The sequence below is a fragment of the Canis lupus genome, chromosome 10 (genome assembly GCF_003254725.2).
Source record: "Canis lupus dingo isolate Sandy chromosome 10, ASM325472v2, whole genome shotgun sequence".
NCBI classification, from domain to species: domain Eukaryota; kingdom Metazoa; phylum Chordata; class Mammalia; order Carnivora; family Canidae; genus Canis; species Canis lupus.
This window is the reverse complement of record NC_064252.1, coordinates 29,476,733-29,503,210: the sequence shown is the minus strand read 5'-3', so window position 1 is coordinate 29,503,210 and position 26,478 is coordinate 29,476,733. Positions and strand designations below refer to the sequence as shown.

At 59.2% G+C, this 26,478-nt stretch overlaps 1 protein-coding gene across 1 annotated transcript; it reads left to right on the top strand.

Annotated features, from left to right (window-relative positions):
• Positions 1 to 333: 333 nt before the first annotated feature.
• Positions 334 to 20,890, top strand: MCM5 (minichromosome maintenance complex component 5). The gene is made up of 17 exons (XM_025461308.3): positions 334 to 448; positions 1,969 to 2,143; positions 3,713 to 3,839; positions 3,924 to 4,052; positions 6,170 to 6,342; positions 7,478 to 7,633; positions 9,158 to 9,324; positions 9,632 to 9,803; positions 10,613 to 10,724; positions 11,956 to 12,099; positions 12,649 to 12,714; positions 12,988 to 13,164; positions 13,775 to 13,887; positions 15,212 to 15,340; positions 16,306 to 16,448; positions 19,485 to 19,612; positions 20,538 to 20,890. The coding sequence occupies exons 2-17, from the start codon at positions 1,977 to 1,979 to the stop codon at positions 20,637 to 20,639; spliced, it is 2,205 nt and encodes a 734-aa protein (XP_025317093.1). The 5' UTR covers positions 334 to 448; positions 1,969 to 1,976; the 3' UTR covers positions 20,640 to 20,890.
• Positions 20,891 to 26,478: the final 5,588 nt, after the last annotated feature.

Genomic DNA, 26,478 nt, shown 5'->3' with positions numbered 1-26,478 from the left:
GGCTCCCCCCGGGACCCACGGCTTCTGAACCCCCAAGTGGTCCTGCTCCGGGCTCGGCCTTGTGGGAAGGCTCGAGGGGGTACAGGCGAGGCCCCCGCGCACCGCCCGGGCCCGGAGGCCGCCCCTCCGCCATCTTTGCGTCCCGCTCCGCCGCCGCCGCTTCCCCCCGGCTCAGAAGTTTCGCGCCAAATTGTCAGCCCGGCAAGATGGAGCCCGGAGGAGGCCGGGGACATGACGTCACGAGCCGCCAGCCAATCGGATTCGGAGGCCGGTCCGGGAGGCGGAGCTCGCGGGCGCAGAGCGGCCCAATCGCAGGCTGCGGGCCCCCGGGGAGCCAATCAGGGTGCAGCGGCCGCGGCGCCCGGCCGCGGCGCCTGGTTTTTCCCGCGAAAGGCGGCGGCGGGCGCGGAGGTGCTGGTGTGCTGGGTCCGGGGCGTGCGGGGTCGAGGTGAGACTCGGGGCCGGGGCGTGCGGGGGAGGCGAGGTGAGACCCGGGGCCGGGGTGCGGGGGGCCGGGGTGCGGGGGGGCGAGGTGAGACCCGGGGCCGGGGTGCGGGGGGGGCCGGGGCGTGCGGGGGGGCGAGGTGAGCCGGCGGCCCGGGTGCGGGGGGTCGAGGTGAGACCCGGGGCCGGGGTGCGTGGGGCCGGGGTGCGGGGGGTCGAGGTGAGACCCGGGGCCGGGGTGTGGGGGGCCGGGGTGCGGGGGGGCGAGGTGAGCCGGCGGCCCGGGTGCGGGGGTCGAGGTGAGACCCGGGGCCGGGGTGCGTGGGGCCGGGGTGCGGGGGGTCGAGGTGAGACCCGGGGCCGGGGTGTGGGGGGCCGGGGTGCGGGGGGGCGAGGTGAGCCGGCGGCCCGGGTGCGGGGGTCGAGGTGAGACCCGGGGCCGGGGTGCGTGGGGCCGGGGTGCGGGGGGTCGAGGTGAGACCCGGGGCCGGGGTGTGGGGGGCCGGGGTGCGGGGGGGCGAGGTGAGCCGGCGGCCCGGGTGCGGGGGTCGAGGTGAGACCCGGGGCCGGGGTGCGTGGGGCCGGGGTGCGGGGGGCCGAGGTGAGACCCGGGGCCGGGGTGCGTGGGGCCGGGGTGCGGGGGGTCGAGGTGAGACCCGGGGCCGGGGTGCGTGGGGCCGGGGTGCGGGGGGCCGAGGTGAGACCCGGGGCCGGGGTGTGGGGGGCCGGGGTGCGGGGGGGCGAGGTGAGCCGGCGGCCCGGGTGCGGGGGTCGAGGTGAGACCCGGGGCCGGGGTGCGTGGGGCCGGGGTGCGGGGGGCCGAGGTGAGACCCGGGCCGGGGTGCGTGGGGCCGGGGTGCGGGGGGTCGAGGTGAGACCCGGGGCCGGGGTGTGGGGGGCCGGGGTGCGGGGGGGCGAGGTGAGCCGGCGGCCCGGGTGCGGGGGTCGAGGTGAGACCCGGGGCCGGGGTGCGTGGGGCCGGGGTGCGGGGGGGCGAGGTGAGACCCGGGGCCGGGGTGCGGGGGGCCGGGGTGCGGTGGGGCGAGGTGAGACCCGGGGCCGGGGTGCGGGGGGCCGGGGTGCGGTGGGGCGAGGTGAGACCCGGGGCCGGGGTGCCTGGGGCCGGGGTGCGGGGGGGTCGAGGTGAGACCCGGGGCCGGGGTGCGGGGGGCCGGGGTGCGGGGGTCGAGGTGAGACCCGGGGCCGGGGTGCGGGGGGCCGGGGTGCGGGGGGGCGAGGTGAGACCCGGGGCCGGGGTGTGGGGGGCCGGGGTGCGGGGGGGCGAGGTGAGACCCGGGGCCGGGGTGTGTGGGGCCGGGGTGCGGGGGGGCGAGGTGAGACCCGGGGCCGGGGTACGGGGTGGGGGGTGGGGCCGGGCGTGCGCAGGCGTCCGCGCAGGAGGGCGCGGCGGGGTGGGCAGGGTGTCCTGGGCGGGCGGCGGTCCCCCGCCCCTTCCCTCCCCTTCCCTCCGAGCCGAGGCCGCCGCCGCTTACGGCCTGCTCCAGCTGGTCGTCCCCGTGCCAGGCGCAGTCATGTCCGGCTTCGACGACCCCGGCATCTTCTACAGCGACAGCTTCGGGGGAGACCCCGCGGCCGACGAGGGGCAGGCGCGCAAATCGCAGCTGCAGAGGCGCTTCAAGGAGTTCCTGCGGCAGTACCGAGTGGGCACCGACCGCACCGGCTTCACCTTCAAATACAGGTGCGGCCCGGGGAGGCGGGGAGCTGGAGACCCCCCCGCGGCGGAGCAGGCGCCGCTGTGGCCACGCGTGTGCACTCTGAGCCCGTTAGCGCCCCAGTGCACGGATGGGGACAGGGCCCCGGAGAGGTGAAGGAGCCTGTGGATTTGGGTCCCAGCAGAGCTTCATCCCGGCCACTCCCGGGCCGCATTTGGTTATGTACTTTTGATGAATAGCCCCCGGGGCCCCTAACCATCAGCTAGAACTTCCTTGGGCCCTTTGGTTCTTTATCTAGGACTGGTTGCTGTTCACTTCTTGTTTTTCTGTGTCATGTCTCTGATGCCTGGTAAACTCAAGCCCTCTATGGGTGCAAAAGGTGAAGGTGGTGGTCAGGATTTAATTTCACTTAGGCATTCCTTCCAGTCTGGCCGCCTCTGTTGATCAGCACTTGCTGTCTGCCAGGCACTAAGGTACTGTTCCAGGTGCTGGGCTACCCACTGAATCTGCTCTTCGTCATTATATAACCGTTGGCAAGCCCAGCCTCTCACCTTAGCACCTTGAAATGCAGAGGAGTTGAATCTGTGGGTCCAGACATGGGCGTGAAATTATTAGTTGAGTGACTTCCAGGTAACAGTCTCCGTGTCATCAGTAAATGAGTGTCAGCAGTTCTGCCTCCATTTATTCATGTATCAGCTGACATTGACCATGTGTGTGCCAGGCATTGTGCTAGGCACTAAGATACGAAGAGGTCCTGTTGCTTGTTCTTTAGAAGGTTGTACATCAGTGGTCAGTGAAGCTCCTAAGTCAGTGAGGTCAAGGTGTGGAGGCCAAGAGATAAATTACAAAGTGACAGTTGCCTCCAAGGCAGAATAGCAAAGGGGAGTTATGGAGGGCCTCCAGAGGAGCCCACCTTTGGCCCCCAGCTGAGAAGAGTTTCAGATATGGAGGGCCTTCTCTACAGAAGGAGTTGCCTGCCTGGGCGGAGAGTTATGGGTGGTCTGTTATAGTAAAGTGCTTTCTAGGTCAGAGTTGGCTGTTGCATGTGGCTCTGGGACATAAGGTCGAAGGGGTTAAGGTCTGAGATGAGGCTGAAGAGAGGGCTCTGCATAGCGTAGGTCAGTGTCCCTAAGTGCATTTTGGGACGGTAGTCCCATGGGATGGATGCTCTGTAGAAGTCCATCTGGTGGTTGACAAGGTAGTCTCTACCATCTCGTCTCCAGGTTTGAGCTTTGTGGTTTGGTAGCCTCTGACAGAAAGTAAAAGGCTCCAGGGGGTCCTGCAGGGAGAAAAAAACAAAACATCCCAAAGTGACCTGTGCACACAGCCCTGTCTGAGTGTTGAAATATCCTTTAGCCGTCTTGGGGAGTGTTTAACCAGAACTGTTTTTTGAGGATGCCTCTGTGAGAAACAGGGATCCTCCGCAGGGTTATATCACAGAACCACCTAGAAGTTGATGTGTGTTCTGGAAGAGGAGTAGGAGCAACGATGGTGATGATGTGGGCACAGTGAGGGTGCAGGTGCACCTCAGCCAGTGTTGATGTCCTCTTCTCTGCACCCCGCCCTGCCTCCACCTTGCCACCTGCCCACTCCAGGGATGAGCTCAAGCGCCATTACAACCTGGGGGAGTACTGGGTCGAAGTGGAGATGGAGGACCTGGCTAGCTTCGACGAGGACCTGGCTGACTACTTGTACAAGCAGCCGGCCGAGCACTTGCAGCTGGTGAGTGGGACCCTGTCCCTCCCTGAATCCCCCAGGGCTGGCCCTGCTCTGGTCACTAACAGGTGTCGCCTTCCTCTTCTCCAGCTAGAGGAAGCTGCGAAGGAGGTGGCTGATGAGGTGACCCGGCCCCGGCCCACAGGGGAGGAGGTGCTCCAGGACATTCAGGTCATGCTCAAGTCGGACGCCAGTCCGTCCAGCATTCGTAGCCTCAAGGTGGGTCCACTTAGAGGCTGGGGGGAGGGTGACAGTGGCTGCTGCACGGAGCATAGGAGCTTCAGACACAGACAGACCTGAGTGCTAGCTGTGTGACCCTGAGCAGCTCACCAGACCTCTCTGAGCCTCTTTCTTCCTCTGTAAAATTAACTCATTGGACAAATGTTTACCGAGCTCTTCTGTGGGCAGGGGATTGAGTTGGGTTCTGGAGAAACAATGTTAAACAACAAACTCCTGTTCCTGTGGACTTTATACCCCCCACCCTGAGGGGTGTGCGGGGGGACCCTGAGTAAACCAGAGTATCACCCATGATGGTTGTAGATGATCGTAAGCGCAGTGGAGGAAGTCAGCGGGTGCAGAGAAGGCTTCCTTGGTGGAGAACCACCTGAGCAAAGGCCAAGCAGGGGGGCAGACAGCTGGGAGAGCACTCCAGGGAGGTGGCGGCACAGCTCCTGCAGAGCCTGAGTGCAAGGAGGGCATGCTATGTTCAAGGCCATGTTGAAGGACAAGCCAGCGTGGCTAGAGAACGATTGGGAGGCAAGCAGGGTGGGCAGAGCCGGTCTGTCATCCAGGTGTTTGTTCTAACCGACAAATACTGAAGGCTGCTTCGCTTAGGTGCTGGGCTAGACCCTCACTATAGACAGATGGGACTGGCTTCTCATGGGGCTTATGGTGGGAGAGACAGGTAAGGGACATGGCGATGGCTTCAGGAGCCGGGTACAGTCATGAAAGAACGAAAAGAACGAGGTAAACATGACAGTGGCTGAGGGAGGTGGATGGTGGTCAGAAGGAGGCCTCTGAGGAAGTGATGTTGGAGGGAGTCTGAGTGATGCATCGTCAGAGGTGTGACAGCCTCAGGAAGAGCCTTCCAGGCTTAAGGAGAAGCAGGTGCAAAGGCATTGAGGTAGGATGGTGTCATGCTTCAAGGAACAAGAAGCAGCCGGGGTGGCCGGACCCCAGTATGGGTGAGGGTTGGAGGAAGGGCAGGGGGAAGGGGAGGGAAGAGGCCAGAGGGCCAGGGCTTTTCTAGCCAAGGGAAGGAGCTTGGATCCTCTATGAAGCACAGTAGAAAGACAGTGTATGTTTAAGTCGAATGGACCAGTTCCGTTTGCAAATGATTTCTCGGACTGTCGTGTGGAAAATTTATAAAATAGGCAGGAGAGCAGCGAGCAGGAAGTGATGATGGTCAGGATGGTGGTAGTTGTCATAGGGCTGTTGCTAGAATCTAGGGCAGCACGTGCCTGTGCTCAGCTTTCTCTGCAGTAGGCCCCAGGGTCACCCGGTTAGCTAATGGCACCTCCTCATCATGCGCTGCACCCCCAGGGCCATGCTCTGGTCTTTGCTTGTGTCCCCACATCATGCAGCTCTCTCGGGGCCCATGTCAAGCTGTCTTTGGCTCACACGGTGGCAGGTCTGTTCCAGAAGCAGGGTGGTGGATCCTGGAGCTTGTCAGCTTTACCTCTGCCTTCCCAGCACTGAGGAGGGGTTCCGTGACTCTGGAATCAAGCTCCATGTCACGTTCGCCTCTCTGTGGAAGTGGCATCCGTTGGACCTGTTTTATGGGGGGAGCTGTATGGTTAGAGAGGCAAGGTTCAGCTCCCCTGGGGACACACTTCTTATTTTGGAGGACACAGCGTGCTTCAAGGAACAAGGCTATACCTGGCCTGCTTCAGGTGGTGGATTTTCTGTGATGGGGAGGAGCCCTCCCTAGAAGGATCATTTGTCAGGGTGGCTTGGAGGGGTTGAAACCCATCCTTTCCAGCTCAGGATTCTGGGGTGCCAGGACACCCGCAGCTTTGTAGCTTGTTTCTGAAAAACATGTGCCCCCCCCCCTTTTTTTTTAAAGATTTTATTTATTCCTGAGAGAGAGAGAGAGGCAGAGACACAGGCAGAGGGAGAAGCAGGCCCCATGCATGGAGCCTGACTTGGGACTCAATCCCGGGTCTCCAGGATCATGCCCTGGGCTAACGGCAGTGCCAAAACACTGAGCCACCCGGGCTGCCCCAACACATGCTCTTCTGATTGAACCAGCTGGATGCCCTAGGAAGAGATTTTTATCACATCATATCCGCTATCTGTGTCTCCCTTTAACCAACCACCTCGGTGGCTCTGTGCAGTCGGACATGATGTCACACCTGGTGAAGATCCCTGGCATCATCATCTCAGCGTCTGGGGTCCGTGCCAAGGCCACCCGCATCTCTATCCAGTGCCGGAGCTGTCGCAACACGCTTAGTAACATTGCCATGCGCCCGGGCCTGGAGGGCTATGCCCTGCCCAGGAAGTGCAACACGTGAGTGGGCCTTGCCGGGCCCAGTGACTGTTGGGAGTGACGTCTAGAGGGAGATTGGGGGGGAGGACTGGCCTGCAGCACGGGGCGTGCCCTGCGGGGGTGGCACAGGCCTGGGCACCAGGGCTGCTAACCAGGTGTAGTATCCTTCGTTGGTGAGTTCTGTTCGCATCAGGATGCCCACACAACCTTGTGGGGACCCCAGGGTTGGGAGGGAGAAGCAGTCCAGGGGACAGTTCATCTGGGGTCTTCTAAAGCAAACTGGTTTGCCAGGGCAGCCTCCAGGCTGTTCTCCACCCCGCAGCTGGTGCCTACCCTGCGGGTGACCCAGTCATTTCTATGTCACCCAAAGTTAGGTGTGGTCCTGGCCCACACGACCCTCCAGGACCCACTCCCAGGTCCTTCTGGCCTCTGGTTGTCCTTCCTCTCTCTAGGTCCAGCCTCATTTCATCCCTCCTCTGGGATTGCTGAGCATACTTCTGGCACAGGGCCTTTGAACGTGCTATTTCCTCTGCCCCAAACATTTCCCTCTGCCCTCCACAGTCCTCATTTTTCACTTCTGTCTGCTTTCTCTTATGTCATCTCCCAGAGGTTCCTCCCCAGGCCTCCCATCTTACACGTGGTGCACGCATACCTGGTCACTCTAACCCACCTGCCCGACAGCATGGGGCACCACTGTCATTCTGTCCTGCAGCCATTTGGCGGCTGGCTTTTTCAGTCTCCCCAACTGAAATTTTCACTGCCATGTCCCCTGGCCCATTGAACAGTGTCTGGTGCGTAGTGGGTGCTTTGCTGTAACAGTGCTAGAGTGATTGAACCGTGACTTCATTACATGGGGGTAAGAAGAGGCCTAGACCCTGAGAATGGTCTCCACGTGCCCAGACCTTCACCAGGAGTTCCTGGGATTGGAGTGGGGGTTTCATGAGGTCATTGGTGAGCTACCTGTGGGGACACCGAGCCTCACGGGGATTGAGAGTGGTTTGTCTGCGTCCTTTAAGTTATTGGAGGAGCCAGGCCTGGTCTGTGGTCCCCCCCCCTCCTTTGAAGGGCCTTGTCCAGCAACTCCTGGAATCCTAAACTTGCCATTGGCTGGATCTTGTCCCCCAACTCCAGTGATCCTCTCTCCTTCACCCTACAGGGATCAGGCTGGGCGCCCCAAGTGCCCCCTGGACCCCTATTTCATCATGCCTGACAAGTGCAAGTGTGTGGACTTCCAGACGCTCAAGCTCCAGGAGCTGCCTGACGCGGTGCCTCATGGCGAGATGCCTAGACACATGCAGCTCTACTGTGACAGGTGAGGTGGGGTGGGGTGGGCATCCCTGGGGGCAGGTGGCCCTGGCTGTGGCTGGTGAGTGGTGGGAGGAGAGGATGGCTTGTTCTGGACACTTGTTCACAGGGACACTGGTGCTTCCCATCTGTTTCCATCTCTTCCCATTCTCCTGGAATCTGCGGGGGCCCGGAGCCCCACCATGCACACAAGGGCCTGGAACTCTAAAGGACTGGCTGGCTTCTAGAGCTTTGAGCCTGGGCTCTTCTGGGAGGGTCCCTGCAGCTCAGAGAGCCCCTGCCCCGCCTGTGTCCCAGGCTCTCTGATAGTATTCTTCCTCGGGTTCGGCCGAAGGAGGATGGTGCTAGGGTGCTTGGCTAGCATTTGGTCCCCTCAGGGCCACCTGGGAGGGAGGCTTGTAGCTGTGGGGGTTGTTCCTCACCTGGGCTTGCACACCTGGACATATGTGCTGGTGTTGCGGTGCCGTGTGTTTCCCTGGGGAGTGGATCCATAGGCTTCCTTAGCTTCATCAGTGACAGCTGTGTGTGTAGAAGTCAGACGGGTGAGTTACGTGAGCTGGATGGAGAAGGCTCGGTTTCCTCATCAGTAAAGTGGGCTCAACGACAGTCCTTAATCTCTAGTGAGGCTGCTGGGAGATGTTAATTGGAAAATGAGCCTATTTTGTATAGGCCCTTGATACAAGTTAAGTATTTGGTGCTTGTTAGGTTATTCTCCACACAGTTTGTAGTCCAGACTTAAGAAGTGGTACGTGGGAAGGGTGCCCCAGAGTCCTCTCAGAATTATGACAAGATGCCCACGGACAGTCCTCTGTGGGATGGGACTATTTCTGGCACGTGGAAAGAACACTTTTGGGTCTGTGTCCTCTCTTGAGCAGGTCCGATCTCTTTATCACTGTTCCCCACTCCCCCCAAGCTCAGAGAGGTGCGGTGACTTTGTTGAGGCCACACAGCTTCTAAGTGGCAAGAGTGCAGCTACGTGCCCCAGGGTCCCCTCCGTGCTGCACTGCGGTTCTGACTGGAGGGACTTGGAGACTTCTGTTTCAGCATCTTAGTTTTGAAAAGACGACCTGGAAGTCCAGAGGCAGGATGAGTTGACTGAGCTCATGGAGCCCCGAAGAGGCAGAAATGGGGGGTGGTGGTGACCCTTGCAGAGAAGCTGGAGGGCCTGCGGAGGAAGGCTTCCCAAGGTGGCTGAGGGGAGCCCTGCGACGAGTCCGCAGCAGCTAAGATGGGGAAGGGGCTTCTGAAGACTGGGTGGGCTAGTGCTGAGCCTGCCCTGTGGCCCCAACTGGCGGAACGAATGAGCCCTTGAGGGCAGGGAAGGGTCAAGGCCACCACAGCGACCAAGGGCGGTGCGCAGCCTTGGTCTTCAGTGTCCTACCTGGGCCATGCGTGCTTGGCGTGGGGGCCCCGAGGGATGGAGAGGCCTGGGGCCAGCCCGGGAGGTGAGGGTGACAGGGTGGGTGATGGTCAGGGACTCGCTGTGCCCACCAGGCTCTCATCTTTGTTTCCCCTCCCCCTGTCTCCTCAGGTACCTGTGTGACAAGGTTGTCCCTGGGAACAGGGTCACCATCATGGGCATCTACTCCATCAAGAAATTTGGCCTGACCACCAGCAAGGGCCGCGATAGGGTGGGTGTGGGCATCCGGAGCTCCTACATCCGTGTCCTGGGCATCCAGGTGGACACAGATGGCTCCGGTGAGTGGGGCCTGGGCCCTGCCTGTGCCAGCCCCCGTGCCCAGCCCCCCTGCTGTCTCTCCCCTGGGTTATTGTTGGGCCTCCCTGTCTCCCTCTGCCCACCCTTCCCAGTGGTACCTGGGGGCCTCCAGGGTCCGGCCCTCCAGGTCCTCAGACCAGCCTTCCTCTCCCTTCCTGGACCCCGAGAACCAGCTCAGGCTTGTGCTGGCCAGGCTCTGGGGCCTGACCTGCAGGGGGCCCTGACCATGCTGGCCGGGTGTCCTCACACAGCACCCACATGCCCTCCCTCTCCGGCCCACCCACTCAGGCCGCAGCTTTGCCGGGGCCGTGACCCCCCAGGAAGAGGAGGAGTTCCGGCGCCTGGCCGCCCTCCCCAATGTCTACGAGGTCATCTCCAAGAGCATCGCTCCGTCCATCTTTGGGGGCACAGACATGAAGAAGGCCATCGCCTGCTTGCTGTTTGGGGGTTCCCGAAAGAGGTGGGGGTTCAGTACTGCCAGGTCTGGGGAGCTTGGCCCATGGAGGGAGCTGCTGAAGCTCAAGACTTGAATGTTCTCACTTTCCCAGGACCCTCAGCCTTGCCTGCTATTCCCAGCCCCTTCTCCAGCATCCAGCCTTGCTGTCAGCCCGCTAATGGCCAGTCCATACTCTCCTACCCAGAGGGATCCCGTGACCTGGGCTAGGGGTGGCCTGGGGGAAGGGGCCAGCAGATGCAGTGGGGAGAGCTCTGGGCTTGGAGTCTGGAGACAAGAGGTTAAATCTCTGCTTTGCTGCTTATTTCCTGTGTGACCTTGGGTGAGAGATACCACCTCTCTGGGCCCAAGTTTCCTTGGCAACAGGGAAGGAAAGGACATAGCACTTGTAGGACAGTGTGTGTCCTTTTGAAACTAGAAAGCAGTGGAGCTAGGACGATAACGATACTAGCAGCCTCCACATACGGGGTCCTCACTGTGCACTGGCCTTCTTGCAAGTGCTTTCGTGTGTGCGACACCCAGCCAGTCCTCATGGTGACCCTCAGAGGAAGGGATGTTTGATCAGACACTGTGTGCCCTGGCCCTGAGTGTCCTGTCTTTGGCCGACCCTGCCCTGGAGACCAACTGTTTCCTCCAACGTTACTACGGGTGAGGCAGGGGACATGGTGGCCGGCCGCTGTGCAGGAGGGTCTTAGCCCAGAGCCTCTGCCTGCCCGATGCTCTGAGGCTTGTGGCACAGGCTGTGGGGCCGACTGCCAGCTCGCCCTATGACTGGCCTGAGTCTCATCCTTGCCCACCTGCCTGTCTTCCCCCAGGCTCCCCGACGGACTCACCCGCCGAGGAGACATCAATCTGCTGATGCTGGGGGACCCTGGGACGGCCAAGTCCCAGCTGCTGAAGTTTGTGGAGAAGTGCTCTCCCATCGGGGTGAGTGCCTGGGCCTTGCTGTTTTGCTTGGCTGCCCCTGTGGGAAGGCAGGCTGCGGGCAGGGCCGCGGGGTCCCTGGCCCTTCTGGGGGCTGGCCCCCCACAGTCTCTTCCTTATTCTTGTTGGTCATGGTCGGGACAGAACAGAGTGAAGGAAGGGGGCCATCGGGCATGGGTGGGTCTGGGGTGGCGGGTGGAGTGTGGCCTAAGAGGCTTTGGGTCTCAGCCTGGCCAGGAGCTAGCTGGCTGTGGACCCTGAGCAAGTTTATCGTGTAGATGTGCTGGCCTCATGCTCCGCTCACTGCATGGTGGGCACTGTGGTGCCTTTTAAGGAGGAAACGGTACAGAATAGGTCACTCTTGCCCGGGATCCCACAGCTAGTAAGTGCGAGCACAGGGATGTGACCCCAGTTGTATGGTAGGCGGGGTCCTCTGTGTTGTGGTCAGTGGGTCTGGGGGCTCAGAGTGGGGCGAAGCTGACCCAGGGGAACAGGGCTGCGCCGGTGGGAGGTATGGCCCGCGGGTCGGTCAGAGAGGAGAGATGCCCGGTGTGGACTCTGGTGGTTGTCTGATGAAAACACACGAGCTCTACTGTGCACCATGGGGTGGTTTTCAGTGTCTGGTGGCCACGTTGAAAGACTAAAAGGAGTAGAGGAAATAAATCTTCATATTCTAATTCAGTGTATCTGAAGTGTTAACTCTTTTAGTGTGCAGTGTAATATAAATACCATTGCATGCTTTACGTTCTTTTTTTAAGCACTAAGTTCAAAACCATGTGTCTTTTACACCATAAGCTCACCTCACTTTGGACAGTGGCAGTGTGGGGCATGTGGGTCTGCACAAAGAGGAAGGGCCTGGGGAGGGAGAGCCTTTTCCTTAGGGGTTGGGAGTCCCCATCCCAGCCCTAAGGCCACCTGGAAGTAGGTTGTTCCTCTCCTGTGGGCCTCCATGGGCTCACCTATGAGCCGGGCCCCTGAGCGCTACATCGTAGGGCTGTGGTGGGGCTCAGATGACCATGGATGTGGATTCCCCCTTGGTCAGAACCTAGTGGCCAGACTGGTGCCAGGGCTGCCTTCCACCCGAGGGAGCAGCACAGGTTCTGTTCAGGGCTCTGCAGCCAGCTTTGGTGCGTGACACTGGGCGAGTCACTTCAGTTTGGGCCCTTAACTCTCTGGGGTGAGGGCCTGGAGCTGGAGCTGGGTTGAGTCCTGATACCTCCCTCCCCTCGCCCAGGTGTACACATCTGGGAAAGGCAGCAGTGCAGCCGGCCTGACAGCCTCAGTGATGAGGGACCCCTCGTCCCGGAACTTCATCATGGAAGGTGGTGCCATGGTCCTGGCTGATGGTGGAGTTGTCTGTATTGACGAGTTTGACAAGGTGGGTCTGATGGTGAGGTGGCGGCTGAAAGGTGGGTAGCACCTCATAGTTGTGGGGCTGGGCTTGTGGCCTCCTGTGCTCAGACAGCAGCAACCACCTCTGACTTGGAGACCAGCACTGGGTCTCTGGGCCTGTTACTAGAGGGAAGTAGTTGAACCTCTCTGAGCCTCAGTTTTTTTTTTTTTTTTATTATTCATAGAGACACAGCTAGAGAGAGAGGCAGAGACACAGGCAGAGGGAGAAGCAGGCTCCATGCAGGGAGCCCGATGTGGGACTCGATCCTGGGACTCGAGGATCACGCCCTGGGCTGCAGGTGGTGCTAAACCGCTGCGCCACCGGGGCTGCCCTGAGCCTCAGTTCCACATCTCGAGAGTAGGGATAGGAGAGCCAGGCCCACACAGCTTATTGTCAGCAGGATGAGAGGACACCTAGCTCCTGCCATGGGCCTGGTGTAGAGTCGGGTCTTGGGACTGGTAGCTGCATGGTGTTTTGCTGCCCTGGTCACCTGCCCCCTCGCCTGGGTGCCACAGACATTTCTGCCCCACACAGATGCGGGAAGACGACCGAGTGGCAATCCACGAGGCCATGGAGCAGCAGACCATCTCTATAGCCAAGGTGCGTGGCTGCCATGCAGCCTGGCCCAGCCACGGGGAGGGTGCTGGCCGGGGCCAGGGGTGGGGGTAGGTGCTCGGGCCCCAGCCTTGGGCTGCTCTATGCACCCAGGGCTGGGGCTTGTTGGCCTGTGTCCGCTGGCGGCAGCAGTTGGCCTAACATCCGTTGGCCTGGTGTCTGTCCACCTGGCGTGCTGTAGTGAGCGCATGTTTGCACGGAGGGCTATGTCCCTGGCTCCTCATGTCTGTCCTCTGCTTCCCTCCCTCCCCCTCTCAGGCCGGGATCACCACCACCCTCAACTCCCGCTGCTCTGTCCTGGCTGCCGCCAACTCGGTGTTCGGTCGTTGGGATGAGACGAAGGGGGAGGACAACATTGACTTTATGCCCACCATCTTGTCCCGCTTTGACATGATCTTCATCGTCAAGGATGAACACAATGAGGAGAGGGATGTGGTGAGTCCTGAGCGGGCTGGGACCATGGTTCTGAGGGCAGGTAAACAAGGGCCTTGGCGCTAAGTCCTGCACATCAGACCTGCCTGTTAACAGGCAGCTGGGGGCAATGGCTGCAGAGAATGCTGGGCCAGGGGTCCAGAGTCCTGCTCCTGGGGGTGCTGTGCTTGCACTTGGGTAAATGATTCCCTCCCTGGGGCCCAGCCCCTTGCATCCAAAACAAGGGAACTGGACTCTGCAAGTAACAGAACCCCAGCTCTGGCCAGAACGTTTCTGGAAGGGACAGAGTGGCTTATGTAGGGAGCGAGGCTAGGGGTGTGAGGCCCACCCGGCTCTGGGCTCAGTATCTGAGCTCTGTCTCTGCCTCCCTTGCCAGAGTCTTAGTCTCAGCCAGCTGCTCTCCTCGTCGTGGCAGATAAGGCCCTGGCAGCTCTGGGATTTTGTCTAATCAGCTCACAGCTCGCAAGGAAAGAGGGGCCTCCTCCTTTCTGTGGGTTCTGGCCCATCCAGCTCCTCCCTCCCTGCCTGCTCAACTTGTGTGGGGATGCTGGTGTGGGGATGCTGGCTCAGGAGGGCCCATGGGCTGACCCAGTGTCCCCTCGGCTCCCCCTAGATGCTGGCCAAACACGTCATCACTCTGCACGTGAGTGCGCTGACCCAGACCCAGGCTGTGGAGGGTGAGGTGGACCTGACCAAGCTGAAGAAGTTCATTGCCTACTGCCGAGCGTGAGTCCTGGACGCAGGCCCTGCGGGAGTCTCCCGGGGTGGGAGGGGACCTTGAAGCCTGGGCCTGCTTCTCACATAGGATGCCTGACATGAGGCCCTTTTTGGGGTTTGGGCTTTGCTCCTATCTGACCTTGTACAGGTCATGCGGTGGCTCCTGGCCTCAGTTTCCCCGTTGCTAAAATGAGAAGGTAGGAATTAGAAGGTCTTGAAACCCCACCAGGACTCTTACATGCAGGGAGGCAGCGCAGTGGGGACCCTGTGGACGTGGGCTCTGGGTGACGTCTGCCCCACTGTGTGACCTTGGGCAAGTTGGTTGGCCCCTGAGCCTCTCTTTCCCTGGATTGGTGTGACCTAGGGTTCTTGTGAGGATTGCACAGATGATTGAGTGCTCGGTGCAGCCTTGCACTGAGGAAACATTCAGGAAATGGCAGCTGCAACTTCTATTCTCGTTCTTCTCACAAATTGCCAGTAATAGTGATCCCGCATATAGTCAGTGTTCAGTGCCAGGTGGTCCTCTGAGTGAGTGACGTGTGAATGAGCTTAACCCTGTCCCAAAGCCTTTGTGAGTGCTGTAGTAAGCCGTCGTACAGGTGGGACTGAGGCGGAGAAGCAGAGGGAAAGAGGTTAAGTGACTCATCCAAGGTCGTTAGTGGAAGGTAGCAGAGCCAGGATTTGAACCCAGGCACTGTGCTGGGAAGCTGCACCTCTGCCTCTCTTGTCTCTTGTTGGAGATAAAACCTGAGGGTGGGGGTCTTAGAGGGCCCCTCTTGCAGGAGATGAGGCGCTATAGTCAGGTGGGTCCCTAAGTACCCGCCCCCCCCAGCTGCAGTGATGAGCCCAGCAGCTCCTGCTCCAGCAGTCCTTGTCACAATTCCTTTTTTTTTAATTTATTATTTTTTTAAGATTTTATTTATTCATGAGACACACACACACACAGAGGCAGAGACACAGGCAGAGGGAGAAGCAGGCTCCATGCAGGGAGCCCGATGTGGGACTTGATCCCGAGACTCCAGGATCACACCTTGGGCTGAAGGCAGGCGCTAAACCCCTGAGCCACCTGGGGATCTCCTTTCGTCACAATTCCTTTTGGCCACATCCTCGGGGGCTTGGCCCTGGGTGTGAGTCACCCCACCTTGATGCCAGGTCCTGGGTGGCTGTGGGGAATGGACTCCCTTCTCCTGGCCTGGTTTCTTATCCTCAGGAGGAGGGTGGGATTAGGTGATCTGAGCATTGTCCTGAATCTGTGATGTCATTTGGCTGGGGATACAGTGGGTGTCCCAAGGTTCCTTCCTGGACCAATGGCAGCTGCTCCCCCATCCTGCAGGAAGTGTGGCCCCCGGCTATCGGCAGAGGCTGCAGAGAAACTGAAGAACCGGTATATCATCATGCGGAGCGGGGCCCGGCAGCATGAGAGGGACAGCGACCGCCGCTCCAACATTCCCATCACTGTGCGGTGAGTAGGGGCCAGGGGACTGGACCCAGGTGGGCAGGACGGGCCTCAGTTTACACAGCAGGATGTGCCCAGCAAGCCTGAGGCCAAGGGCCCCTATTACCACTGCAGGCCCATAATAAGGGCTGCTGGTCAGGTCAGCTTGGGGGAGCATCAGCAGTGGCCTCCCTGATGATATGTATTTCTTGGCTTGTTTTAAGTTTGAGGAAACGTGGAATCTGTTTTTTCTGAATTTTGTCTGGCTTCCCTCATTGCAGGAAAGCCTGGGGGTGAGGGAAGGGCCTGGTCATGGGAGTTCAAGACCTGGGTCTTAGACTTTGGCCCTCTCTGACTGAAGGGAAATTCCTTTCCTTCTCTGGACCTCAGTTTTCATAGTTCTTAACTTTTCATTCTTTGGAGTTTATACAGTAGGAGGTTGGGCCTACCTGGGCTGGATCCTGTCTCTAGTAGGATTAGTTAGAAATGGATTTAGCTGTAAGTAATGGAAAACTCAAAAAAAAAAAAAAAAAAAAGAAAGAAAGAAAAAACTCAAAAAAGTAAAGTCAATAAATTGAAAATTTACTTCTCACATAAAGATGTTTGAGGGTAAGTGGTACAGGGTTGGTGTGATGGCTCCTCAGTGTCATTAGCAACTTGGGCTCATCCTCATAGATGGCTGCTGGATCTCTAGCCATCACCTCTGCATTCCAGGCGACAGGAGAGGAAGGGGAAGAAGGGCCCATCTTTCCTTAAAGATGTTTCCTGAAATCCCCACAAAATGTTTGAACTGAGAACTTATTGGCTGAATCTTAGTCACATAGACACGTCTAGATGCAAGGGAAGCTGGGGAATGTCTTAGCTGGGTGCCACATGCCGGAGTCAAAATCGGGGTTCCGTCACCGAGGAGGAAAGGGCAGCAGTCTCCTCTGCGGCCTTCCTCCCTTGGGCGGGGTGAGGCCGTGAACTGAGTCCACCGGTGGTTCCCACAGGCAGCTGGAGGCCATTGTGCGCATCGCGGAGGCCCTCAGCAAGATGAAGCTGCAGCCCTTTGCCACAGAAGCGGATGTGGAGGAGGCTCTGCGGCTCTTCCAGGTGTCCACGCTGGATGCCGCCTTGTCCGGCACTCTGTCAGGTGAGCGGACCCCCTGGGACACGGGCTCGGCCGTGCTGAGGTCCCAGCTTGGTGCCCTGGGGGGGCCAGGCAGTGCCCCAGAGCCTGGGAGCCTGTGTTGCTTCTGTGCGTTGGCCCAGCATCTATGAACTACCTCCCTTGCGCTTGGCCCTTCCCCTCCATCTTCCTCCCTGATGAGAAGCCACAGCGTTCCCCCCCAGACCCTTGAACATGATCCTTTTGGCTCTGTTAATGATTAAGAACTGTGATTTTATCATTGTTGGGGATAGCACTCCTGCCCTAAGCTCATAACGATTTTGAGCGCTTCCAGAGCTCTTTTCCTTGTTCTGTGTCCAGCTGCCCCCAGAGACTGGATGGGCACACAGAAGACAGACAGGCACTCGGGGGCTGGGTCCGGGTGCCAAGGTGTGGTTCCCTAGCTGGACTGCAGATCTCTCCACCCATGGGCCTGTGTGGGTCAGACCCCTGTTGATCCTATTCTGGGTTCAGGCTCGGCCTTGAGCAGGCTCTCCTGGAGCTCGGCCTGTGGCAGGCTCTCCTGGAGCTCGGCCTTGAGTGGGCCCTCCTGGAGCTCAGCCTTGAGCGGGCCCTCCTGGAGCTCAGCCTTGAGCGGGCTCTCCTGGAGCTCGGCCTGTGGCAGGGTCTCCTGGAGCTCGGCCTTGAGCGGGCCCTCCTGGAGCTCGGCCTTGAGTGGGCCCTCCTGGAGCTCAGCCTTGAGCGGGCCCTCCTGGAGCTCAGCCTTGAGCGGGCCCTCCTGGAGCTCGGCCTGTGGCAGGCTCTCCTGGAGCTTGGCCTTGAGCGGGCTCTCCTGGAGCTTGGCCTGTGGTGGGCCCTCCTGGAGCTCGGCCTTGAGCGGGCCCTGCCAGAGCTCAGACTTGAGTGGGCCCTCCTGGAGCTCGGCCTTGAGCGGGCCCTCCTGGAGCTCGGCCTTGAGCGGGCCCTCCCGGAGCTCGGCCTGTGGCAGGCTCTCCTGGAGCTCGGCCTTGAGCGGGCTCTCCTGGAGCTTGGCCTGTGGTGGGCCCTCCTGGAGCTCGGCCTGTGGCGGGCCCTCCTGGAGCTCGGCCTTGAGCGGGCCCTGCCAGAGCTCAGACTTGAGTGGGCCCTCCTGGAGCTCGGCCTTGAGCGGGCCCTCCTGGAGCTCGGCCTTGAGCGGGCCCTCCCGGAGCTCGGCCTGTGGCAGGCTCTCCTGGAGCTCGGCCTTGAGCGGGCTCTCCTGGAGCTTGGCCTGTGGTGGGCCCTCCTGGAGCTCGGCCTGTGGCGGGCCCTCCTGGAGCTCGGCCTTGAGCGGGCCCTGCCAGAGCTCAGACTTGAGTGGGCCCTCCTGGAGCTCGGCCTTGAGCGGGCCCTCCTGGAGCTCGGCCTTGAGCGGGCCCTCCCGGAGCTCGGCCTGTGGCAGGCTCTCCTGGAGCTCGGCCTTGAGCGGGCTCTCCTGGAGCTTGGCCTGTGGTGGGCCCTCCTGGAGCTCGGCCTGTGGCGGGCCCTCCTGGAGCTCGGCCTTGAGCGGGCCCTGCCAGAGCTCAGACTTGAGTGGGCCCTCCTGGAGCTCGGCCTTGAGCGGGCCCTCCCAGAGCTCGGCCTGTGGCAGGCTCTCCTGGAGCTCGGCCTTGAGTGGGCCCTCCTGGAGCTCGGCCTGTGGCGGGCCCTCCTGGAGCTCAGCCTTGAGCGGGCTCTCCTGGAGCTCGGCCTTGAGCGGGCTCTCCTGGAGCTTGGCCTGTGGTGGGCCCTCCTGGAGCTCGGCCTGTGGCGGGCCCTCCTGGAGCTCGGCCTTGAGCGGGCCCTCCCGGAGCTCGGCCTGTGGCAGGCTCTCCTGGAATGGGCTCATTCCTTCACGTGTGGGTGTCGTGTTTGCCAGACACCATTCCAGGGGTCATGGTTTAAGAGTGAAGGGACCTCAAAGTCCCTACCCTGTGGGCCTCATTCTGAGTGAAGGGAGAGACAGCAGAGGCAGATGGCTCTGTAGAGAGTGAGGTGGGGGGGTTGTGGCAGGGAGTGGGGTGGGGGTTTGTGGCAGGCCAGGTGTGTTGGGAGGAGAAGATGCCTCCCCATGGAGGAGGGGGTGGTCAGGACGGCGTCTGTCTCTGAGGAGGTGATGTTATGGAGGCAGTAGTGCAACGTGAGGACATAAGGCCCTGGGGGGCGGGGGGCAGAGAACTCTCTGGGTAGATAGAGGGAAGACTCAATGCTGTGCCTCCACAGAGGGTGCAGGCTTGGCAGATTCCAGGACCGGAGTGGCTGGGACCTGGGGTGGTGAGAAGGGCCTGATCACCCCTACCCTCCCCCCTTGGGGATGGCTGCCTCTGCTCTCTGCTCTCGAGGGGATTTCTGTCTGGTGAGACATTGGTGAACAGAGGGCTGTCTGGAATGCTGATGCAGAGGGCACATGTGATTTGGGACAGTGACATTTGAGTTAGGCCTTGCAGCCTGTGTAGGAGTTTGCCGTGTAGACCCGTTTCAACCTGGAGCCTTGAAGTCCCTCTGAGGGGCTTTGCTGACCGTGCTGACTGTCTCCTCTGCTGAAACTCCACGGCATCTGTAGGCAGGCCATGCTCAGCAGGAGAGACTCACCCTGAACAGTAGTTGGAAGTCAGGAGCCTCCTGCTTGCCAGGGCACCTGAACAGCCGGATGGGGTCCCTGCATTACCAGCATACTCAGTCAGCTCGTGTCCCTCCTCAGAGCCCTCCACTGCCTGCTTCTCCCAGAATCACAGCAAAACCTGTTCCTGGCCCCTGGACTGGGCTTTGAACAAAGCCGGGTTTTTCCCTTCATACCTTTGCAGCTGCCATCCCCTCTGCCTGGAACATCCTTCAGCACAGGCGGGCCTTGTCTGCTGACTCGGGGCGCTCATGAGCCATCTGCTCAGGCCTACGCTGCTGTCCTCTGCGAGCTCCTCCCCTTCCTTGAGGTTTTTCTCCTTTTGAGTTTTTCTTCTGAGCCACCTTTGTCTCAGGGACCCTGTCTCCCCAGGCCTCCCACCATGGGCACACCGAGTTCCATGGGCACCCTGTTCCCACCCACCTGTCTCCCTTTGCCCATAGGGGTGGAGGGCTTTACCAGCCAGGAGGACCAGGAGCTTCTGAGCCGCATCGAGAAGCAGCTGAAGCGCCGCTTTGCCATCGGCTCCCAGGTGTCAGAGCACAGCATCATCCAGGACTTTACCAAGCAGGTGCGCCTTCCCCGGGGCCTGGTAGTGGGGCCTGGTAGTGGGGCTGGGGGTTTCCTGCCAGCTCCTGTAGCCTGGTCCTCATGCACCTGGCACCTGTGTCCTGTTGCTCAACAGACGGGCCTGGGATTAGGATGGGGCAGTGGTTCCTGTCGTTCGTCACCTAGGGACTGCTTCAGTCTGGGCTGGGGGGTGGTTTTCTGTCCCATTAGAGAAGAGGACAGGGGCTGGCGTTCTCATAGAGCTACACCCAGGCTCCCCCATCTGTCCTTTCCCCCACTGCCTGGCTTTTATGGGATGAGAGGGGCAGAGCCGGAGGGTGAGCCGTGCAGTTCTCGAAGGACAGTGCTCTGGACCCCAGAGAGGGGGTGGGGCCTTCCGGATGCCGTGGAGAGCTTGTGGTCATCAAAACCACAGGAACAATCCATCAGTTGCTGGTTTCAGCTCCTCTTCATGTGCATCATCCGGTTTCAGTCTTTACAGCAGTTTCGTGCAGTAGGTGGTCCCACGCCCCATGTAGGTGAGCAGACCGAGGCTTCCAGAGAGGTTTAGGGGTCAAGAGTTGGGTTCTAGAGTCCGTGGACTCAGTTGACAGTTCCAGCTCTGCCACTTAATTGCTGTGTGACTTTGAGTGGGTGACTTAGCCTCTGTGTGCCTCAGCTCCTCCCCTGTAACATGGGCATAACTGCAGTACAGCTGCGTGGGGACCAGGTGAGGTGACGTTCGCCCCATAGGTGCTCAGGACATGTGAGCTCTTCTTGGGAGCAAAGGAGACGGTTGTGAAGGCCTTTTATAAACCAGCAGGTTCTCCACAAGCAGGGAGGACATGAGGGCTCCCTTGGGGCTCCGCAGGGCCAGTGGGTGGGCCAGAGGCTGTTCTGGGGTTCCCTCGGGAGGCATGCTCCTGCATCCGGCCTTGTGTCCACAGAAATATCCGGAGCACGCCATCCACAAGGTCCTGCAGCTCATGCTGCGACGGGGCGAGATCCAGCATCGCATGCAGCGCAAGGTCCTCTACCGCCTCAAGTGAGCCCTGCTGCCCCGTGGACTTGCCCTTGCCTCCTCTGCGTCCCACCGCCCAAATGGCGCCAGCCTCTGCCTCCCCACCGCTGTCTTGGACATCCCACGCGCTATGCCCCTCCTGGGTGGAGGGGTCCCCACCTGCCCTGGTGGAAGGAGCACCCTGCCCGCCTCACTGCCTCTGGGTGTCTGCTTCTGGTGCAGCTCCAGGAAATGTGCTTTTAGAGTTTGTTGAAATAATAAAGCCGTGGTGTGTTTGTATGCCTGTGGGCTTCTGTGCCAGGGAGCTTGTTGCCACCCCCACGTTGCCTTCACAGCAAAGCAGGTGTGGGGGAAGGACAGGCCCTGGAGTCAGACAGAATGCGTTTCTGACCTGCATCGGCCACTCAGGCTCTTTCCCTTTCCTTCTCTGGGTTCCTGAACTAGTCAGTGGGGATGTGGCCAGTTCCTTGCTGGCGGTGGTGAGAATGCCACCAGAGCTAGCACGCATGCAAGCGCTCTGTAGAGTGCGGGAGGTCGGCCCGCCTCCACCCTTGCCCAGCAGCTTGGAGGGTGGGCACGAGCCGTGGTTTTGTCTCGGACTGGCTGGTTCACCAGTCTTCTCTGTGCCTCAGTTTCCTGAGCCATAAAGGATGACACACTTGCTTTGTAGGGGTGTGTTTAGGATAAGTGGAGCCAAGTAGTTGGGCAGACTGAGCCGTGTGGTGAGACTGATGGCATTTGGGATTTGGGGACATGGGTTCCCACCAGGCCTTAGAGCTGTGATGTGGCTAAGAAGCAGAGGTGCTGGAATTCTGTGGGCCTCTTTGCCCCTGGGGGGCTCCCCACAGCTGTGCGGCCTTGGCTGTGGCACTGGACTTCCCTGTGCCCGAGGATGTGCCTTCATTTATTTTGCCATTTCCTTTATTTATTTATTTTTTTGGATCCGGTTAACATCCATCATTACACAGTTCTTTTTCTTGTGACGGAAAATCTTAGGTCTCTATTAGCATTAGCTACTTTCAAATACTCAGTACAGTGTTAGCAACTGCAGTCACCGTGTGGGGTGTTGCATCCCATGACGTCCTTTGGAGCAGGTGTGCACCTTTGACACCTCACCCATTTCGGCCATTCCCCAGCCCCACCCCTGATACCACTTATCTATTGTCTGTGTCTGTTGAAGTGTTATTGTTTTTTTTTTTCAGGATTCCATATGTAAGTGAGATCATAGGGTATTTTCTCTCTGACTTCAGCTAGCATGGTGTCCTCCAGGTTTATTCACATTTTGAATGGCAGGATTTCCTTTTTTTTTTTTTTTTAATATTTTATTTATTTATTCATGAGAGACATAGGCAGAGGAAGAAGCAGGCTCCCTATGGGGAGCCGGATGTGGGACTCTATCCCAGGACTCCAGGATCATGACCTGAGCCAAAGGAAGACACTCAACCCGTGAGGCACCCAGGCGCCCCAGGATTTCCTTTTCTGTGACTGGGTAATATCCATGCATGTGCGTGCGTGTTCCTCATCTTTATCTACTTCCCTGTCATGGATGCCTCGGTGGTTTCCATACTCTGGCTGTTGTAAATGCCATTGCAATGAACCTGCTTGTGCCTGTTTCTTTTCAAATTAGTGTTTTCATTTTCTCTGTGTAATTACTGACATACCCAGGAGTGGAGTTGCCAGGTCCTGTGGCCCTTGTAGTGTTGGTTATTTGAGGTACCTCCACGCCGTCTCCCAGGGCAGCTGCACTCCCACCACCAGCTCCCTGGGCTTCCCTTCCCTCCATGCCCTTGCCGACACTTGTTCCTCTTGTTTTTGGCACAAGCCATTCTGATAGGTGGGAGGTGCTAGCTCATCATGGTTTCGATTTGCGTTTTTCCGCTCATGGGTGGTGGTGAGCATCTTCTCATGAGGCCTCCGGAGAACGGTCTCCTGCTCGTATTTTGATCACATCGCTGCTGTCTTGCGGTTGAGTTACAGGAGTTCACATGTTCTGGATACGAGCCCCTTGTTAGTGGGTGGTTTGCGGGTACTTTCTCCCCCAGTGCGCGGCGGTCTTTCATTTTGTTGACAGTTCCCTTCCCCGTGCAGAAGCTTTTTATTTTGAGGTTGTCTCTTCACTCGTTTGTTGTAGCTTTTGCCTTTGGTGGCAGAGCCAAGAAGTCATCGCCAAGACCCAGGTCAAGGAGCTTGCCCCTGTCTTCTCCTGGGGGTTTCATGTTTTGGGTCTTACGTTCATCTCTAATCCACCTTGAGTTTTTGTGTACAGTGTGAGGTAGCAGTCCACAGTTTCTTCTGCCTGTGGCCAGTTTTCAGCACCACCCACTGGAGGGGCTGTCCTGTCCCCAGTGTCTGTTTCCGTCTGCCAGGTCGTTAATTAATTGATCGTGTATATGTGGGTTTATTTCTGCCCCATTGATCTGTGCGCACCTGCATTTAGCACCACAGGTCGCGAGGCTTGAATCGTAGCAAGCTCTAGTAATAGTATAAGAGGAGATGAACAGTACTGGAGTTTTGTCAGTATTGTGCATAATATTGAAACATCAACGTGAGGGTAGGATTCATAAAATGAAAGAAGACTCCGTGAAATAAAATACTCGATGTTTCGGCTGCATTTAGAAATGCAGACTCTCAAGCAAAACATGAGTATTCAAAGGTATGAAACATTTTATTCTAGTAAATTATGAGAAGAGCAGGTGCTTAAAAATAACCACCACGTAAAAATGAAGGCAGCCGTGACCTTGGAGGAGATGGTGTGATCTTCCTCCACACTCGAGCAGGAAGCCCGGATGCATCAGCATGGTCATCGTTGTGACAAGAGTGTGTGCACTGCAATTTCCAGCTGCTCCAAGCTCTTTGACTCCCCGGTTCCAGGAAATGGAGCGACGAGAGGAGCTAAATCAGTCTTCCTCTGATGCACTCCTGCTCAAAGCCCTTTCTTCTTTGGTAATTTGGAGAACTTCTGAATGGCCCTTTGTCACCTTGTTTGGATGCCTGTCTTCCTGAGAACAGTGTGAGCACTTCCGGATCCACTACACCTTTCATCTTTTTATTTTTTATTTTTTTAAGATTTTATTTATTTGAGAGAGAGCACACATGAGTGGGGTCAGGGGCAGAGGGGGAAGCAGACTCCCAACCAAGCAGGGAGCCTGACGTGGGGCTTGGTCACAGGACTTGGGGATCATGACCTGAGCTGAAGGGAGACACTTAACCGACACCTTTCGTCTTGTGCAGGGAGAGACGAGCACGTCGGGGTATCGGCTGCACACCTCGGCTTTCTGTTCTCTGTCTGGGGGTGCTGGGAGGAGAGTGAGGTTTAGCCCTGCAGCCGGGGCTGTGTTTTCTGGAAGCGGAGAGGGATCTTTCTCCAGGGGGTATGTTCACCTGGGGTCTCGTCTGTGATGGTGCCTCACCCTCAGACACTGCAAAGTGGTACCCCTGTCCTCCCACATTTGTTGGCTGGGATGCACTTAACCCTCTGGCGGTAGTGGATGCGGGTGCTGTGGTTCGCTTCCATTTTACAGATGGGGAAACAGGCTCGGGGTGGCACGTGTCACAGTGCTTTGAGGGCAGGGTCAGGATTCAAACCCGGTTGTGCCCTGAACCCCCGTGCCACTCCGCCTCCTGCACTGTGTCCTCACTAGGTAGGCCAGATGCTTGGGCTGAGCAGGCTGCTGGGGTAGCGCCAGGTCTGGCCTGGAGGAGCTGCTGGTCCAGCAGGAGGACTGCCCGGGCGTAGTCAGTCTTCCGGGTACAGGGTGCTATGGGCAGGCAATGTGGACCCAGGGTGGGCACCAGCTTGTCTGTGGGTGGTGAGGGCGGGAGTGGGCTCCTGGGAGAGGCACGGAGCACAGGTGAGCACAGAGGGCCTCCTGCAGAGGGAGCAGCAGGGCCCGGCGCCACGAGAACGCCCGGACATCCGGGAGGCCCCTGCACCACCACGGAGGCTGCGAAGAGCAAGGAGGGAGACTGCCCGGCCTCCAATGTGGCAGTGGGAGGGGGTGCCCAGGCTGGGAGGCTGGGTGGGCGGCCTTAGTGGACTGGAGAAGGAGGATCCTGAGCCGGGTGGGGGTGCAGCTCCCACCTGCTCCAGCTGCCGCGGGGGTGGCCCTCCCTCCCCAGCCCACTGCAGGCTACCCTGCGGACACATCCTCTATGGGGCAGGCGCCTTCATCTCCCTGTTCGGCTTCCCTTTCCTCCATGGAAGGTGGTGCCTGTAGGTCCACCACCCCCGTCCCTGTCCCCCCAGGAGGGCTGGAGGGTTAGTTGAGGTAGAGGCCCGTCAGCCCCCCAGCCCCAGCACAGGGCCGCCCTGGGAAGGCCAGGCTTGTTCCCTTTGCCTTCTTGCTCTTCACCTTTCCTGCCGGGTGACCTCTGACGGGGGCCCAGCCCCCAGGTAACTGAAGTTCGCCCTCACCAGGCCTGCGCCTTGGCACCCCCAGATCAGAAGTCTGATGGCAACAATGGACTGAAAAACCCAATGTTATAAAGGAAGGTGTCATGAGGATGAGCCCACTTGGGGTTTTTATTCTTTACGGCCCACGCCTGAAGTGGGTTATTTCAGAGAAGTACTTGTGGGTAGCAGCCTAAAACGTGTGTAAGAAACAAAACCACCAAAAACACTAAATTTAAAAAATGCAGAAGACAAGCATTCCACATGTCAGCTCATGAAAGAAGTTTTTATGTCTCTGGGTGTCGTAACCAATTTTTCATAGATGTTTGAACACGAATATAAAAGTTGTGTATTTCACGGTGACTGACATGAACGGAAGCTTCAAGTCTGGATGAGCAAAAGTAGGCCTGTTTTCCAGCAGTCTGGTAAGGCCAGGGGTTACATTGCAATGATTTCTAATCCCAATTTTTGGTCATGTGCCTCCTAGGGAGCCCTGGGGGCATGGGTGCTGCTGGGGTAGGCCCGGAGCCAACTGAACCCACCCCCCCACCCCCACCCCCAGAAAGCAGAGGAAAACCGAGGGGGCTGGAGTCTGTCAGGTGGCGGGAAGCCGGTGCAGGCAGCAGGCAGGCGGCCGATGGAGGGGGGAGTCCCCTCTGAAGTCCATTGGGAAGCTGTGCTGGCAGTGTCCCAGGAGCCCCTCCTCCTGCCCAGATGGGGCGGGTGATGCAAGGAATAAACGAGGTAATACGTGGCATCTTGGACAGTGCCCTCCACGGGGAAGAGGCTCGGCAAATGTTCACAGACTTCCGCGTGGGCACCTGTGCACGCTGGCTCCCGCTAGCAGATGCGTCCTTGGCGGGTGGGAAGCTCCCTGTCTCTAGGCGATCGAGGACCCTCCCCGGCCGTTCAGGGCTTCCCATGTGCCGGGCACTCCCCACCCGTTAATTATGCGCATCATTATGTCCAGCTTTGAATGGCTGAGCAGCGCTGCCACGTTCTGGTCCCAATTTACAGTCGAGAAATGGAGGGAGGCCCAGAGATTGGAAGGAGAAGACGCGTGCCAGTCACAGGTGCGGGTCCAGGTTACCGAGCCCGGGTGATCCGAGGCGGAGACGCTACTAGAGCCTCCGGGAGAGCCTGGCTCCTCTCGTGCCACTGCTGCTCCGCGGACGGAGCCCCTCAGCCGTGGGGTGTCCGCCCAGCTGACCTGCCTCATTCCGGAGCCGGACTTCCAAGGTCCGCGCATGACAGCTGAGTGACCTACCCCTCCCTCTGAATCCCGGTTTCCTCGTCTGTACAATGGGAAGGGCGTTTCTGGGGTCCACGGTCTGCCCTGTGCCCCGGAGCCCCCTCGGTCCTGGGCAAACCAGGCCGGCTGGTCACCCTACAAAGAGGGGAAATACAAACCCGTGTCAGGGGCTTGTGGTCAGAGGGGGAGGACACGGGTGGAAAGCCCTCAGCTCGGGACCCATCA